The sequence below is a fragment of the Plectrocnemia conspersa genome, unplaced genomic scaffold (assembly GCF_051122295.1).
Source record: "Plectrocnemia conspersa isolate PC_06_02 unplaced genomic scaffold, ASM5112229v1 ptg000011l, whole genome shotgun sequence".
NCBI classification, from domain to species: domain Eukaryota; kingdom Metazoa; phylum Arthropoda; class Insecta; order Trichoptera; family Polycentropodidae; genus Plectrocnemia; species Plectrocnemia conspersa.
This window is the reverse complement of record NW_028277175.1, coordinates 15,651,345-15,670,926: the sequence shown is the minus strand read 5'-3', so window position 1 is coordinate 15,670,926 and position 19,582 is coordinate 15,651,345. Positions and strand designations below refer to the sequence as shown.

At 29.0% G+C, this 19,582-nt stretch overlaps 1 protein-coding gene across 1 annotated transcript in view; it reads left to right on the top strand.

Annotated features, from left to right (window-relative positions):
* Positions 1–19,582, top strand: part of LOC148229657 (uncharacterized) — a 197,835-nt gene that overhangs the window by 99,234 nt on the left and 79,019 nt on the right. Inside the window, exons 3-5 of the mRNA XM_088197419.1 lie at positions 4,094–4,715; positions 10,231–10,298; positions 10,382–11,495. Coding sequence (XP_088053545.1) covers positions 4,094–4,715; positions 10,231–10,298; positions 10,382–11,495 — 1,804 coding nt within the window. The remainder of the gene's footprint in view (positions 1–4,093; positions 4,716–10,230; positions 10,299–10,381; positions 11,496–19,582) is intronic.

Below are 19,582 nucleotides of genomic sequence, written 5' to 3'. Positions count from 1 at the left end.
CAGAGCAATCTAATAAGACTGCACGTTCATTATAATCCTGATTTATAATGGAAGCTGCGCTTCGTTTTAATTAAGTATGGGTCGTTAATTAAACTCTTGTGCGCGAATGGTACTAAAATTTAAATTATGAAACGTTGAAAAGGTTCGTTAAGTGGATTTTTTATTATTATATATTAGTATTAAGATTTTCAAATTTAAACTAAAATAAAAGAATATTATTTTTTATAACGATATTGTTTTAATAATCGAGATTCATTTGTCACATATTTTTACATTGGCACCGTGTCTGGGATATATTGGACCATTCATACTGTGTAAGATAGAAGAAGGATGCTGTGACGAGAGAAGAAAACACTTCTTGATGTTCATAACAGTTTGTGCAAATAATTATTTATCGCAATAACGTAGTGTTTCATCAGTAATTATTTAATAAGTAATATTTGTAAAAGACTATGAATATAATATACTGTGTGATTAATAATAGTAAATTAATTCATTGAATTTGTTTTATGTATTTAAAAAATACGATTTAAATAAAATATTAATTTAAGCAATAGTACATCTCGAAAAAAAAATACTTTAATATATATTATATAATTTCTAGTTCTAATAAAATGCGAAACGTCACATAATACCAAAAATAAATATATTTGATTTTATCGGAGCTTTCCCACCCTATCAAAAATATAAATATATGTGTATTTACCTGAAAATTGGGGTCAAACGAGAGTTGAATACATGTCATTGGTTGGTAGCACGAAAGCTGATATTCAAACCCTAATATATTGATACGCTTTATTTTTATTGTATATGTATATCGTTTCATTTTATTTGTTATAGATGTAAACTAAAGTAAATACTATTTTTAATATAATTGCACATATAAAAGATGTACTCTTGTGTAAAAAGCGTAACCTTAATTAACGACGTGTGCAGTTTCCAGCATATTTCAAAATTGAAAACGGGTTATGTCATACGCTAATTGATATTTTAATTAATTTTTCTTGTGTAGCTCGTTTTCTATGTAGTTAGCTAAATAGGTCAATTTTGCCCGAAACTAACTACGTTAGTATTATAATTAGTATATGAATCATGAAAATGAAAGGCAATTAAAATGCTCTAATTGTTTTTTAAATGGGTTAATTCACTTACTAATTATGTAAGCTTAGCTAATCAATTAGCATAATTTCCACATTGGAAATCTTAATTTAAAAAGTCATAGAATTGTTAATAAATTTAAATTAATATGTTTTTTAAGAATTATTTATTCAAAACCATGTAAACATATTTTAAGATACTTATTTGACGTAGAAAGTGGTTTATTTGAGTATAGTTGAATTACATTATAGAGTTACATTACTTTAATATAATTTAAAAATTTTGATTTAATGTAACATAATAAATTTATATTAGGCAATCTTGAAAATATTGTTGTTTTTTTAAATTTTTAGTTTTAACCTTTGAGTAGTGAGTTAATTTATACACATTTTTTAATTTTTTAGTATACACCTAAGAGTGAGCTAAATTTTTCCATATTTATTTTTGTTGTTATTTATTTATTATTATTTTATATTGCATTTGCAATAAATTATAGAAAAAAATAGTTTTAGTGCTTTGATTTATTTCACTTATTTTTTGTATTAGTATGTTTTATTAATTTGTTGCAATACATTTATTATTAAATTTTGGTAATTTAAGTCATTTGTATTTTGGCCGTTAATTCTTAAGCATGTCTTTAGTAATACCCGTGTTTCGAAGTTTGAAAAAAAACCCGTAAAATATACTAAGGCAGAATTTTTGGCAAGTGAAAAATTTATATAAAATTTATTGTTATATGAATTAATTTAAAAAAATTGGAATGGTAAAATCCGACAGCAAGAATAGTCTTGGATGTGGGAGACCAGCAAATATGATAGAAATGGAAGCAAATCACACTAAAACTATCCATTAGCTGGACGAGAAATTAAACCAGTGAAATTTAACAGTGCATAAAAACACTAACAGAATATTGGAAGGCTTGGAGACAATGTGTATGGGTTCCATGCTAATTGAGCGAAGAAAACAAGTCGATGCATGTCTCAAAAGTTTCTGAATCTTAAAGCTGCGAAATATTTTGTGTGTATGGACAAATAATAACATAAATCTTATAAATGATTAGCTGGATAGCTTGCACGAAAAAGTACAAAAAGGGCTTGCACTTGTCAACCAAAGTCTAATAGTTCTATAACACAACAATGCGTGTCACCATTTGCCGAAATTGACTCATCCACCTTATCCACCTTATTCTCAAGACCTTGCTCCTTCCGACTACTATTTATTTCGATCGATATATTGAAAAAAATATGAATAGGGGGTTATCGAAATATTTTGAATCGAAGCCTCCAATATTTTATGCTAATAGAATTAAAGAAATAAAGGACAGGACTTAGGAAGAATAGCTACGACTTTAGAAGAAAATTACATTATGAATAATTAAAATCAAAATAAACATATAAAAGCGATTTTTTGTATTATTGAAAAATCATTTCAGATTATTGGATATTATTATAGTTTTAACCGGAAATAAATACAATTTTTTCCAGTTAATTTAAACATTTCATATTAAACTTTTTAATATTTATAAAAAATGTAAATAAATTTATTTTCTAAGTCGACAATATATAAAATATAATTTTTGAACAATCAATAATATTTTTTTATTTTAATGATAGCAGTTTATTAGTATTTTAATCGTTTTATAACGTTTTCTTAAATTAAATTTATTAATTTATGTGTTTATAAATAGTATTTTATATCTTTGTTAAAATTTCAGTTGTGAAAAGGTCTAATTAAATTCGCATTAGTTTCAGTTGTATATATTAAATAGTATATTTTGGTTATAATAATTACGAATAATTAATAGTGAAACATGAAACAGTATTTTCCGTTTGATTTGTTAAAATTTCGCGGGTGATATTATTTTTAATTAACAACACGTGCAACGCGAAATGACGCACAAATGCTATTTATAACAAGCTGATAAATAAATTCTATAGAGTCAAATATGTATCACAGTTAAAAATGTTCGCAAATTGTGCTTGTAAATAGGTATCTTCGGGTGAAAAAAAACATGGGCGTATTCAAGGTTCTGGAAATGATGTGACATTTATAATCAACGTTTCGTGATAAAGTCAAAATTATACGTTTTATAGGTGTGTTGCTTTTTTATACTAAATAGAATTGATATGATCAGTAATTAGTATCTTAAATTAAATACCATGATATATTTCTCTAATTATAAATAATATTATTTTTAAACGGTGTAAAAAATAGCTTTAAAAAGCACCGCATGAAATGAAAAAAATATTAATTTTGATTAAAGCTTAGATCTAAATTCCGATTTTTGGGAATGACGTTAGTAAATTTTATAAGTGACGTAGTTTTCCACATATTTAAACAGGGCTGTGGAGTCGGAGTTGGAGTCGTGGAGTCGTGGTGTTTTGGCCGGAGTTGGAGTCGGAGTCGGAGTCGTGAAAATGAGCGACTCCGAGCATTTTTTTAAATTATTAAATTTATGAATTTTTAATTGCGTAATAATGAATGTGTATAGCGTATGAATAATAAACGTGTAGAAAAACATCAAAAATACCTAATAAAAGTTAACTTTTTTGAGTCGGAGTCGAAGTCGGAGTCGGAGTCGGAGTGGAGTCGTGTTGTTGGTAAATATCGGAATCGGAGTCGGAGTCGGAGTCGTGTTTTTATTTAACGACTCCACAGCCCTGTATTTAAATGATGTACTTGTGATATATTAAGTATATATTTATTCTTAATTTAGAAATAGAGCTTTAACGAATATGAAAGATGGGATAATAAAAGGCAGAAATAAATTTTAAAGATAAAGACGATCCTTCACTTCACTCATTTGACACCGTATAATTTGTCTGGCGTTTATTTATTCAACGAGTCATTTGGCTAACGTGACCCATATACGTCAACTGTGCGAAATATACACAATTTCTCATCTCTATAATATATGTCGCCGCATATCCCACAATTTCGGGACAGCGGATGATGAATTAAATTTGAATTTAATCTTGTTTTCTTCTTGTTTCAGGCGCCATCAGTACCGTGCTCCAAAGCGAAGACCTCTACGACTTGACATTGGAATCTCTGATCAACAACGCCGATCGGGGAGAGTTCTCTTCATTGTCCAACTCGAGCTACATGTGCTTTCTCATCAAAGAAATCAAAGTTTCTGGACAAAAGAAACTTTCGGACAAGTACACGGAGCAGAACGCAATGAAGAACGATCTGACGTTGTGGGACAATCTGAACTTCGACACGAACAATGACATTTTAGAAGACTATAAGTTAGAAAACGATAGTGATAATAAACAGCAGCGAAGCGGCTTCGATGTAAAAATTGACGATAGTTCACAGGTTGTAAATAGCTCGCAAATAGCAAATAGTGATCCGTCTTTAGGCGATAGTGTTAACGTTGGTAGAAAGAAGAGGCGCGACGCTTCCAATTTTCTTTACACGGGTGATATTAATGATAAATCGTCAGCTTACTACGTAGATAGGAATAATGTTAATAGTGAATTTGTGAATAAAGATGTTGTGAACGGTTATAAGATATACGCGAGGCTCGTCGGACAAAAGCAGAAGATCGAGTTTCGGTGGAGGATGAATGACGTCAGATTAGGCGAAGAGAAGATAGCGAATATCACGTTCAGGTATTAAATTTAAATTCTTCAAAACCGTTATTATATATAAAAATCTATAATCTTCCACTAGTTGTAATCATAATTAATCAGGATTTAATTTTACAAGATATCTGCATATAAAATATATTTTTTTCATTATTCTATATTTAAAAATCATTTTATTTAAAACCGGTTTAAAAGTTTATTGAAATGATCGAAGCTATTTTCGATTCTTTTGCGTTCTCTAAAATTACAAATTCAATTTAATTACTTTAAATAAATACATAAAATCAAAGACAGTCTAACAAATATTTCAATTAGTAATAAAAAAACATTAAGAAAAAAATAAGACTATAAATAACAAATGTTTAATAAATAAAAGTATTATTCTATTTATGATTTCGTTTCAATGCTTAATTTAATTTGTTACAATAGCAATACTTTTGGAGTAATGTTTATATATCCTTTTAAATTATTTAGCTTCAAATCTTGTACAATATATTCAACATTGCTCTATTCTAAAAATTGTAAATTATATTAATCTAACGCGGCTTTAGTTAATTAACTTTAATATTGATCCATATTAATTATGATGTTAACTATATTCGATTTATAATTCACATTTTTTTTATTAAGATAGACTAATTAAGTTTATAATTAAACAATAAAATTCAAGTTATTTATTAAATTTCTTATATAAACTACAAACTTATTTTAAGTATGTTTTCAGATTTTTTCTTCAGAGGTTTTATAAATTATATAATCGTGATAGATAAAATATTCTTAGTGAAGCATACTTTTAATACTTATTATTTATATGTACAGCACTGTACAACAATATTTTGCCACAAAGATAAAATAATTTGAGTTTTATGTAGAATTATGTGCTTATTTTCATTTTGTCAGTAATAAGCACTTTTGCTTAAAAAATAATAAATTGTTATGAACAATGATCATATTTTTTTATACGTTTATTTTAATAATATAAATAATTTTATAGACGTATTTAATATATATAGGCTTTGGGGCACCCCAAAAAAATCGTGAAATTATAAATTTAAAACCGACTTAGGTTTCTTAATGTGTTTTATATATTGTGAAGGTGTTTTATATATTATTTTATTGCTTTGTTTTGAATTACTTGTAACTTAGAAAAATTAGTTACTCTACACCGGACAGGCATATGTTCAAATGGTTCTTATTAAGGATGGAAAAGCGTAGTCCGTAATATTTCAGACTAGTAACTCTGAGTCCCGGCAGCGGTACTCGAATTTTTATTTAGTTTTTACAAATATTTAATAATATAATTTTTAGTTAATAGTAGACGATAGACTTAATTGCACACACAAATTTGTCACTTATATAAAATAGGCTATCTTACCATTGTGGCTCAATTTTTGACATACAGAATTAATGCATTTTCATCTCCTCTCACACAGAAAAAATTATAATGTCGTTCTGTTGTGCAAATTAATAATTAATCAATGATTTATTAGACAAAGTAGGCAAACAATAGTTCAAAAGCCCGTTACCATAGTAGACGAGCAGTTATGCAATATGATACAATGGATACAATCTAGCCGGATACAAACGCATATCATATTTAATCGCCCGTATCACTAATTAATGTGAATATTCAAATTTGCATACTCGGATTGCGCATCCGGAAGAACAGATAATGCAGTCTAATTTTAAACTAAGCTAACCGTTAATCGCAATAAAGTTATTTTTATTATAATCGTTTAACCAGAAGACCGTAATTGAGTCTAAATGTTTATTGTCAAATCTCGCTAAATAATAAACAAATAAATAAAGAAAATACATGCCTGAACAAACCTATTTTATTATTCATTCAATCTAGATTTTCACAGATAGCATATGTTTGTTTGCTTTGACATTCGAGGAGTAATTTTGTAAACATACGGACAGGGAGAAAAAAATGGGCTTTCTTAAGCAGAACGTTTCGTTTAGATAAAAATACTCGATGGCCTTATCTATTCAAGATCATGTCGAAAATTGTAGTTGAACATATTAAAGCCCCAGATAAGGTCAAACCTTTGTAGGACAGAGTGCCACTTTGATGTCTATAACAGCCCCTATTAGCCCCGTGCTAAGGTGTGGGTGATTTTCAGTTAAAATTAATGGAATACCCTCCTTAAATCTTTGGATTAGTCTTGAATTTATTATATACTTCGACACGTTCTGGCGTAACGGATTAACTATTGATCGTTTGACCTCAATATTCGATAATAATGTCATTTAATATATTACACATGAAGTAGGGAAATGATGTGGTAATCAGCCGCCTAATTAAACGTTTAATACATTAAATTAATAAACTCTGACCTAGATTATTCATAGCTTTAAAATATAGAACAAATCGAGATATTGGGTCATTTTAATTAATCAATTTTTTTTTATATTTTTATATTCTTATCAATAATTAATTTTTTATATTCTTAGCGATAAATTACACTTGTTTTTAATTTATTAAGGCGATTTAATGGTTTGCATATTTTACTATTTAATTTTAATCATTTCCATAATATTCTATTATATACGCTTAGTTTCTATATTTTTCTTGTATTTAGTTTTATTAATATTGATCGTCAGAAACTGGGCGCTTACATCTTAGATGTAGATTGAAGAAGTTAATCACAGAACGATATTTAAAGCCTGATTTGGTTCTAGATTTAATTTTCAAAGGTTGCGATTATTTTTGTTCTGATTCTTAAAACGTTATCATCTACTGATATTCTTTAGAAATGCACAAAAATTACATCTTTTCATAAAAGACCAGTCAGTCTTTGCTAAATTATTTTAAATATTTGTCCATAGTTATAGCTTTTATAACTTTAGTTTTGTTAGACCAACAGTCTCATTTTCTTCTCGTCTGTTCCACTATCACTAACTTTTTGTCTTTCATCGATGAAATAAATATTGCAGCTACAAATTTCAGTTTCCTATTGTATTGTGATCATTTAAAATTATTTATATGCATTCGATTTAATGCGGTCTATATTTCTGTACGTAATAATTTGGACTCATTGTGGAAATAAGTTTCTGCCAACTGTCTGCCATTTTGTGTCAGAAAATATCATATTGAAAATATCATTTTCGGAATATTCCTATGATCTCTGTGGAAATATTCTGTCTAGAAAAACTTTCACTAAATATATCGGAATCACTTTTAAGAGCAACTGGACGTTCTCTCTACGATATCTGTGAAAATTCTTTCAAGATGCTTGGCTTTGTTATGAGGAACGTCAGTTATTCGTGTTCTATATAACACTATAATTTAAATTATTAATTTGAGATCTATAATTTGACATCCCCGAGTAATCAAATACTACCTCTTAATCAAAATAATTCATAAAAAGTTCTTGCGATTTCAATATATGATATTATTTTGTTATAATCTATTATTGTATTCCAGCCCATTTATTTTAGAGGTATTTTTTCCCGAGTTATTGTATGAAATTTTATGTCGCTGTTTTGTTTTAGTATTTTTTTCAAATCAGCAAAAGGTGCTGTTGATAATCCAACAATTTTCGAAGAATATCAGTTTTGTGTTCACGATCGCGTCCTCTTCTGTTGTTTGTTGTAGCCAGGATGTCCGCACTAGTAGATTTTTCTAAGGCTGTCGCTATTAATACGCACATTGATATATTTAATGTTAAATTTATGTATATTATTTATTATTCATGTCACGATGGTCTGAATTTATTTTAAATAAATTAAATATGCACTTCTACAATATTCTGTATACTGGGGTATATATTTATAAGAATTGTATACCAAAGGTTTTGCCATAAAGATAAGATATGACTATATTTTTAATTTAATTAATATGTTTTATAAATAATAGTTTTGCAACATACATATGTATCAGGCGCGAGTGCTGAGATACTTTCCCTTCCGCTCGCTCGCGTGTTAAGTGACGAGAGTGAGTAAAAGATAAAACCATGCGATCCGCATGACCTTATCTCTCTTATACCTTAACAATATATTAAAAAATAATTTTTATTTTATTTTTATTGTATTATTTATTATAATATACTTGTATTACTTGACGTTTACTTTATTAATTTGTAATAGCTGTTACACTAGTAATTATTAATTCATTGAATTACAAAATATATATAAATAAATATTTAGCTTAAAACAATGTTACAATTTTTATTACTAATAGATAAATCACTCCAATAATTGTATCGAATAAGAGCCATGAGTAGGGATGTTTCCGTTACATGATATACAAGTACAATAAACTAAGTCGATTCAAAGCAAATTTCAAGTCGTACTTATCTGAATGGTCTTTGTTGTTACATGACAATGGTGACCCTCATACTCGTTCAATTGAAACCGATTGCAAATGAGCATTTGAGTTTTAGATAATTTTAAAATAGCGTCACTTTTAGTGAAAGCTAAAAAGTGACACTATTTTAACTGAACACTACATTTTTACAAATAAATATGGAATATTTTAGTATAAAAATAATGAATGCCTCGTGTAAAATTCATATTAAAAATTGACCTATTAAAACGAATGTTGAAGTCGAATATCGACACGTGCGAGTCACGGTATGTCAGGTCAGATACTAATAGCAAGAGGTCCTTTGTTTGGCAAAGTTAATAAAGCAATTTTGAAGAACAACATTCTGGCACAAAGTGCGACAGCGTCAAAGGATAGGGTTCGAGAAATATGAACTTTGAACTTTGAACAAACTGCGTGGGTGAAAATCGGTAACTGTAATGATGTGTGTTCATATTTAAAAATGTATACATTTTGCATGGAAATAATGAGGAAAATCGACCAACAAAATAAATCATGTGAATATCTGTTTATATAAAACAACGGGCGAAGCACAATGTTTTTATTTATTTTCTCACAATTATTAATGTCAATGTTATCTCACTGGTGATGCATTATTTTATTAAAATCTTAATAGTGACTTTATAAAGGGCACAATATTTTTTTAGTAGAAAAAATCTCTAAAAGTAATTTTTCACGATAGAAAACATCGTGCCGTTATTGACCCATTGTGCTAGAAACACTCAAATAGTTTTAAAGTCGATGCTTACTTAAAAATTAAAGCTTCGTATTTTATGGAATATAAATAGTATCGTGTATTAATAGGCATCTAAAATTAAGCTGAACTTTATTGTAAATCATTAATAAAATTAAACATTTTAAAACATATCTAAATTTTATAATAGAAAATAATGTATTTGTTACTACAACAACGCGCAATAATATATACATATTAATTGGAGAGAATCGAAAATAGTTTTTAATCTTATATTAATTAATTATGGTAATTACTTTTTTAAATAAATATATTACATATATTTTGTGTTCATAATGTTAGTGATTATTAGTTTATAAAACATCAATTACTCACTAGGTTTTAATCAGATGCGGAAATTGCATTTATAATTGTGATTTACAATTTACTTAAAATAATGAAGTTATATATTAAGAATAAAATATATTTGCATTTATTGATTTGATGTTCGTATTTCACTTGAATATTTTTTTCAGATTGCGCTATAGAAAAAAATATGACTCAACAGTTTACCAAGTTCTTTTCGTTTATCACATAAATTTGGGTGAGTTATTGCGTAAAACTTTATTCTTGAATTATAATGACTTATCGTCTTAAAAATAATATTTTTTTCTCGAATTTTTTCAGAGTGTCAGCTGTCGTTGTATAGATTATCAGGCCGCTTCAGTTGGAGCGATCTTCCCCGCGTACCAGATGACTGTCAAGTGTTCTTTCCTTCTGGATTCCCTCAGAAACGAGGTCTTCTGGTTACTTTAGAGCGACTCAACGTGCCTTGCCTCGAAGGCAGCTTTATCCGGCTCAGTCCGGGTACTCTGCCCTCGACACAAAGAAGAAACAATCACCAGAATCACCTTTGTGGAAAACTAGAGGAGCTTCCAGACTCAGACAGACATTTTTATTTCTCAGCCTCGCAAACCAAATCGAAACCGTACCTACACGTACATGGTACGCCGTACTTCGTTATATCGTACAAGCTGGTAGACTATTGCTATAACGTTACCTTAACCTCTCGGAACGGTTCGTTTGAAATAGATCCCACGAACTCATTACACTGCACGTTCAAAATACACTTACCTTACGGAAATAAAATCGCGTTGCGACTCCACATGGGGGAGGAGGCGTTGAAGCCCAACTCTGACGCGCAAAGTGTATCATCCACCACATCCTCCGAGAGCCTCGTCAATAATATGGAGGATATAGAAACGAAATTTTCAGCATTTCAGCACGCCGAGGAAGAACGAGAGTGTCAAGGTCTACTCATAAAGTTATGGGATGGTGCTAAAGCTTGGATCCATTGCTCGGAGCCGGGCGACCCCCTGAGGAACGTGCAAATCATATCGAAGCAAAACAGTGTGATAATGTTCTTAGTGATACGTAGGACGACGAAAAGCGGCGCGGATAGCTTAGTTTTAGGTAACGGTGATAAAAATGATGTGATCAGTGATACAAATGTGATTAAAAGTAGTGTTAGCAGACGGGGTAGTGAGTCGAACGAGAGGGTAGAAGAAAGCGGCAAGGGGATGACGTTGAAATTGTGGTACCACGCGGAGCCAGTGAGTGAAATCATGGGCCAATGCGCCTATGGTTGGGTCAGTCTGAGGCAGTTTTGCGTATCCGTGTTTGAGCATGTCATGCTGCCTTGGGCTCAGGCTGAAGCTGAGTGTGCCAGGCAAGGGGGACACCTTGCTAGCATCAGGGACGAGTACGACCAAGGCGTTGTGGACCAACTTTTACTTTTAAGGTAATATAAATACATTTACCTACTTTTTAACGCACGTAACCTTCAAAATTTTATAAATCAATTATTTAGATGGGATTATTCTATAATATTATTTGTATATGTTATTGAAAAGCCATTAGGATTACTGTTGTGTGTTGGCATTTATACACGTGTTTCTGGAGTGACTATTGATTTTTCAAAATAAGACACATATCAGGTTGTCTTAAAATTTATCATAATATATTTACGATATTTATCAAAAAGTAACGACAATTTTTGTTTTTATCTAAAAACTTTATTTATTTAATAATATTAATTTGGTCCCCTTCAAAGTAATTAATATACTTGTGCAAGCGCTATTTCCAATTTAAGAACTCATTTTTCGGTATGGCGTTCAGTTCCTTCAGCGATTCTGTCTTTATCTGTTCAATGTTGGCAAAACGTCGTTCTTTTATGGTTCTCTTCAGCTTCGGCAATAGAAATAAATCACAGAGGGTCATGTTCAGGCCTACCGAGAGGGGGAGAGAAGAGACAAATTTCCGGGGGCCGTTCTCCTTGAGGGGTCCGGCTCAGTAAAAATTCATAGCAGAAATATATTTATAAAAAAAGTAAAAACCGACCTCAAACAACTAATTTGAACTAAACAGGTTATTTGAGATGTATTGTATGTTCTGATGTATTTTAGGCATAAGTTCCCTTAGCCTTTTTAATACTTACAAAAAATAAAAGGAGCGGATCATTGCCTTCTAAAGCACCCACTTTCACAATAAACATTATTATTCAAAGGGACAGATTATAGTTTTTTGACGCCGCTTCCTTTGTGTTAAAATTTGTTTGCAAATTATTGTTAACTTTATTGCTTTTTGCACCATTAAAAATATTAGACATGGGAGAAAATATTTAATGAATGTGAATTAGTAGCAATAAATATAGGTATTCGATATGAATTTTCAGATCGAATACCTTAGGAAGAAGCAGAAATATATTAAAAAATCAACTACAAGTAAAAATTTAATTTATTTGGCAGGTGCTATATGCTATAAATGTTACAAAGAATGTGTATTTTTTGGTAAAATTATATTTTTCACAACTGAAAACTCAATAGGCCATACGGACCGTAACTCGCACAATAAGTTGTGATTATGGTTGCCAACATTATAAAGCTCTAGCCCGAGACAGCAAAAAAGGTCATCTCGGAAATATGTTTGTTCATTTAGGGATGTTTCGGGGATAAAAAAAAGGTTATCTTAAAAATACCTTCCGGGACAATTTAACATTTAACCGGTATCAATTCGAGACAATACCTGTCAATTTGGGTTTGTTGGCAACCCTAGTTGGAATTAGTTTTATTTTAATAATACACCCATATACAGGCTTGGCCATAATAATGGGGCACCTTAATAAAAATGTTGTATCTTTAAAAATCGTGAAAATAGAAAATAAAAAAGATTGTTTAAAATATTTATTTTAAGCCTGTTTTAAAATTTAGTAGGCTTCACCTGTAAGTCAACTAATTACTTACAGGTGGATGGAGAGAATTTTCTTTATTCCATTTGCAATTTTTTTAGATTTTTAATTTTGGGTTTGCAAATGTTTTAGGCAAACTTTTCTTCTATTTGTGGTCATAAATTCTCTTTAAGGCTTAGGTTTGGTGACTGTATAGGGCATTCTAAGAACGTCAAACCCTTTGACGCAAACTAACCCTTGCTTTTGGTTCACATGCGACCCGCGGGTCGCTGGTTGCTTATCACTGTCTTTAAGCATTTAATAATTGTATTAAACCTGAAGCTTCATCCGCTTCTGGACTATACAATTGGAAAATGCATTCGGTCAATGCAACAATATATACAACACTAACAAGCGACTAACTACTATTTGCCGACAAAGACACGTATAGCAATTAATAGAGAACCTCTCCGTTATTTGCGTACTATGCAAACTTGTCGGACAATAATTGCAATTTGCGATCTAACAAACCTATTATACGAGCAGATATGCGCAATCCGGGAATACAGCGGTTTGAATAACTAAAATAGATATAGGTCTATTGATAAATGTTATATACAGATTATATCAAAATTCGCTGTTACTATATATAACACATACAATCTATATGAATTTACTTGGAAAATACGTTTAGTATGTATGCTTCAAAAAACTGAATAACTTAATCTATTGTGGTTGTTTAGTGATCTATAAAAATACAAGGGATATTCGGAAAGTTAAGATACGAAGTCCAGATAATTCATTGGCTCATCTTTGTTTTATATCATTCACTGAGTAAAACACCTCATTTAGTTAAATTACGTAGGTTTTAAAAATCACATGCACTTAAGCTTGCTGATTTAGCTATCATGGAAAATAAATTCCAAACCCAAAAATCATCCTCACTAGTTTTTGGAAAATATTACAAAATATGTAATTAAAAGTCATGTAGCAGTTTTAAAAATACAAAAAAAGCTTCTTAATCTACTTTAAAATTGAAAGAAAACAAGATAAATTCTGTTTAACTGTAGAAATATAAAATTGTAATTTTTTTCTCAAAATATGCGACTGTATTACTCTCATTTAAATGGCAAATTACTTTAATGGCACTTAGTAAAAATATCTACTAGATACGGTAGATTTAGAAATCATAAAAGATTTGTTCAAAATTCAATAAAATTTTGTCCCAAATTATTTTGGGCCAAAATTTAGGCCTCTGGATAGACATCTCACTGCAATATGTAAGAAAAGTGAGATATTGTGTACAAAATTTTAAATACTCTTGATTAAAGTGGTTGAGATCTTATATTATAAAATCCTATAATTTTTTGACTGAATTTTAATTATTAAAACAACATACATTTACTTGTGAAATAGATAATATTCCAGCAGATTTCTTACCTATAGCTGTATGCTGAATGCTTACCACGTATTTTCAAGCTGTTTCTGCTCTTTTAGTCATATTTTTAAACAAATTTATCAGCGTGTACAACCGACTTGACAATTTTGGCAACCGTCATCAGACTAATAGCAATTGACGCTATTTCCTTTATGCGCACCGTGTGCAAAAAGATAGTTCTTCTTTATCACTCGCCTATTTATATGAAGTCAAACATTTTCAGTGTTCCGCAAAACATATTTTTGGAAACCCTGGTGTATAGTGTAATTTAAAAATTAAAATTTAGTAAAAAAATAAAATGTGTACTAATTTTCAATGAATTTATTTACCTAATTAATATATTATTAGTATTGGTATAATGTTAGTAAAAATACACTTATATAATAAATTCATATATATGAAGTCCGAAACATTTATCGCCCGCAATTCACCGCCAGCAATTAATCGCTATCAGTTTATAGACAATTTATAGCCTACAAATGGTCAAAACATATATCTCGTAGAATATTCTGAATTTATAAACAGTTATTGGCATTTTATTAGCGGATTCTTAACAATAGTGATGCACCTTTAGCATTTAATTATAGTAATTAAAAAGATATGGATTTTTAGTAATTAATACATATTGCACTTGTAAGGCATTTTATTAAAAAAAATACGTTGTAAAAATGTAATTATCGACATATTTCTATTTACTAAATTTATAGATTTTTTTTTATTATGTAAGTACTCTTTTTTTTATTTTGGTTTATAAATTCGTATTCTTTTTTAATCGCCTTAAATTATTAATTTATTTAAATATGTATAAAATACTAACATAGCTATATATTATATTTATATTATTCAACACAATTAAATCTTAGGTAATTATTATTTTAATAATGAAAAACTGCAATATTGTTGTTAGATCATTATAAAATATCTTTATTAGAGAACGGCCATTATAATTAACGGCCCAGTGAACAGTCATTAAGGAATACCTTTAGCAACATAGCTGAAATACCTCACATATATGTACACACGGGTCTCGTTCTTACGTTTATCGTTTTAGACATACACAAATGAACAACCAAAGAGCCTTTTAAGGTCCCAAAATGACCAAAGTACCATTTGAAGCAATATAAATTCACACATATACACAACACAAAACATTTTTGTATGAAATTTGATATTTAAATTAAAGGATTTTGACGTGTATAACACACTGAATTATTTATCTGACACTGAGGATACAATAAATTATGTTTAATTACCGTCTTTGACTTTGTAATATTTCGAAATATTTAAGTCATTTCAGAATTTAATCTAAAAATTGTATATAATGCTAATTTAGTTTGGTAGTCAGTATAACTATTAATAGCTAGCTAACAACGAGCAATGCTACTATTAATATACAATATATCATAGATTTTAATGTAGCTTTGATCGTATCATGGATGTATTATTGTAATTAAATTAACAATGACATAGATAATATCATGTAACACTCATAAGGTATTTATTTAATTATTTAAGCTACACAATAGTATAGTTACAACTTTAATTTATTAATTAAATATGTATTAATGTGTACTTATATATGTAAATATAAGCAATGACATCTCATAGCCTATCTAATTTATCGTTTCCCAAAGCTATCTCTCGTGTAAAGTCACTGAGAAGCTATCTAGCTAATGGTTATTGGTAATGTTTGATAAGATCAATAGTTTGTTTGATGAGTTTCAAAAGATTCCATAAAAATATTATATAAATAAAATAACTTTTAATTTATCTAATTGTTAAAAATGAATAATTTATACGAGAAGTTTTCATCTCGACTTGTCTTTAAAAAGTTATTAAGCATCTCTGTAAGGCATTTGATTCAATACAATATGTTAAAATTTTAATTTAATTTCGAATCCTATCAAAGTTTCGGAAACTTATTCTTTAGTTCTTAACAAACTCGTGCAATTGAATAAAACATATATTTATTGCTGTAGCGTTGTGTATTAATTTTTTTTCATAAATTTATTTTGTAGTTAATTTAATGTCGCCTGTGCTTTTGTGACATTTGAGTGGAAAGATATTTTTGTATCTAATAGTCTATCGCCATATTGATCCAAAGCATGTGTTTTTTACAATATTTATAGATTTTTCTTAGACTGTGTCATAGAACCGTAATAATTTGTCAGCTGCCATAAAGCACGACAACTGAATGAAGAAAAAATGACCCATAAATTTCAGTCAGCATGAACCCTTTTACAATGCTTTTACCTTGCGATAAAATATGTTTTAATTTAAGTAATGCTTATGCAGTTATTTTTTAAATAATTTATTATATTATATAAATGAAAGATAATCAAAAGCGCTAACAATAACATAGATGTTTGCACAAAGTCATATATCACGTTTATTTGCTCGTAAATTTCATTGTTTTGGGAGGAATATATGTATAAGTTATTTCAGAAGCTAATAAATATCAACTGCCCAATTTCCGTTTATAAGAAATACGTGTCCATAAAAAAGCCAATAAGTGACAAAGTTATCTAATAACATATACAGATTACCATTTTAACTATATATTTTTTTAATAAAACGATATTGATACGTATTTAAACTTATCAACTATGTAAAAGATATAAATTGTTAACATGTTTTTTATCAATGATCCGAATCAGGTAAAGGATTAAGGTCACTCGTTGTGTATGTTGAATTTACAACCCTATAGCCCGGTTAAATTGCGTGTTAGTCAAGGGTCAGGTTGCTAAGGTTCCTGAATGAAGATTTTTGATATTGATCGTACCTTTTGAGTGGTAAAAATAAGATTACTTTATTCAAGTAGTTTTGAACGAGCCTTTTACTCAGATGAACATTGTAACGCTAGAGGACTAACTCCACTCAAATTCAAGATCAATTCTGTAGAGAGTATTAAGGCAAAGCGTAGAAGAGAATAAATATATATGGGAAAATATATTTTGTAGTTAGAATAAAATAATGTAAGAATAACATTAGGCAATTTGAGGTTTAGTAATTGTACGTGAATTTGTGTTTTTTTTTTTTGTTTTAAAAAAGGAATTAATTCTGTACAATTTAATTTTATTACACTAAATCAATTTTATGATTAAATTTACTCTTTAATTGTTATTTACAGTTTTAGAAGATAATTTAATCAGAATGTAGCGTATATTAAATAAGTAGACTTATATCTAGACTATCACACGATGCTTTCTTTACGCAAAAATTGTATCTCCCTGGTACGACTAAATTAAATATGGCAATGAGAAATGTATCTTTATTTTGGAATTAGCTTTTGATCAACCGTGGAGTTAGACTTCAGTTTGAATATTCATTCAAGATAATAGATATTAAATTTTGTTATATAAAATAAAAAATTAAATGTATATATACTTAAAATCATATTATCTGTACTTATCTTTGATAATTTTGAACCTACTGATTCGGCTTCCGTTAGGCGCGAGTCCCCGTTCTGCATAAATCAATCCATCGCTGATTTGTTGATACAGCCATCCCATAAAACTTTATCCCAACATCTGGACCCGATCAATTCCGGAGATTAACTCGACCGGCGTGTACATAAACTGTGCAAAAGTTGGCTTATCATATAGCATAGCCATCGATCGGGCCGCAAGTATTCGAAGACCGCACGTGTATGGCATCAAACTTTCGACTTTCCCCGAAGGCTTCGCAAAGTTTCGCTCTTCCTACACCAACTCAGACCGACGTCTAGAAAAAACTTGCTAGCTTTTAATTTCCGCCGAACGCCTATCGGACTCGAGTGCCGGCAATTTTCTTAGTTTTTCCACCCTTTTCTGTACGTGAAAAACGCTTCGAATGCCGCATTGTGAATAACAAACAAATGACTATTTTTATATCGCCGTATCGTACCGAAAACAATAATGTGGTATATGTACGAGCATAGTGGCGAAAAATGGTACAATCTGGTAAAAGGGTTGTAGGGAATTTATATATATGTAAGCATATATAATACTTATTTATATGTTTATAATTCTTGCATTATCTTTTTAGCCGCAATCAATCATTTTTTATATTGCCACGAAGATATATTAGCCCGATATTTTTAGATAAAAATATTTAGATAAAAAGATAAAAATATGTTTTTACTTTAATGCTATATTTATATGCTTTATTCATGTGCTATATTTAGTTTACATTGAATTCCATACAAAATTATTGCTTATTATTTTTTTAATGTATGTTTTTTTTTTATTATTGTGGTAAATCTATTCTGGTATTTTTTATTATTAAATAATGTATTATTATAATTGAAAGCCCGAAACATATCCATAAATTATTTATAAATGTGTAATACTATTGTCTGTTAAACCATTTATTAATTAATATTGTATAAACCATTCAGTAAGCAAATAATGATATACTTTTAACTAATCAACTATATTTGTGACAAAAAAACATTTATTAAAAATAAAGCTTTATCGATTCAGGAACGAAGCAGTAAACAATTGTGCTTAAAATATTTTCATTTCTAAAATTAATTAAAATTTTCATACACTATTACATAAGTATTCTTAATTATTTTAATTGTTATTAATACACCTATTTTTAATTATTTATCTTTCACTTCTTAAAACATTATTAAATTTAATAAATATATTTCCCTTCATCTTTATTCATTACCTTTATGAAAATTATTTTAATTAATTAAAATTGCTTGAAGCTATTGCGCTCAAGTAAAATTGTAAATGTGGCGTTTTAAATTTTCGAGCCTCCATAAAAATACCCTCTGCGCACTGTTTATAGTCCCAAAAAGTAAATGTCAAAGGTGATAAAGCATATTATATTTATTATAAATAATGCAAATTTAGTTTTATGTTCCTTAAATTAGTCCATTAAAATTACAGTAATAAATTATTTAAATTTCTACAAATACTTACATATATATTTTATTCGAAAATTAACGATTTTTACACATTGTATACATATTATGTACATACGTGTATATTTTAACGCAGTTATAATTTTGCAAAGGGTCGTTTCAGTTATGCCGAAAATTTTTAATTTGTTTAAATTTCACATAACTGTAATGTTGCTTGCATTTATATGTATAGTATATTTTATTTTATTAATTATAAAATATGTATAACTTTGATTCGAAATCTAGTAATTTATTGAGTGAGTGGTGCATTTTCTTGCATTCAGGAAATTGGACGCGATGAAAGCATCTATATGGTGAATTGCTATAATA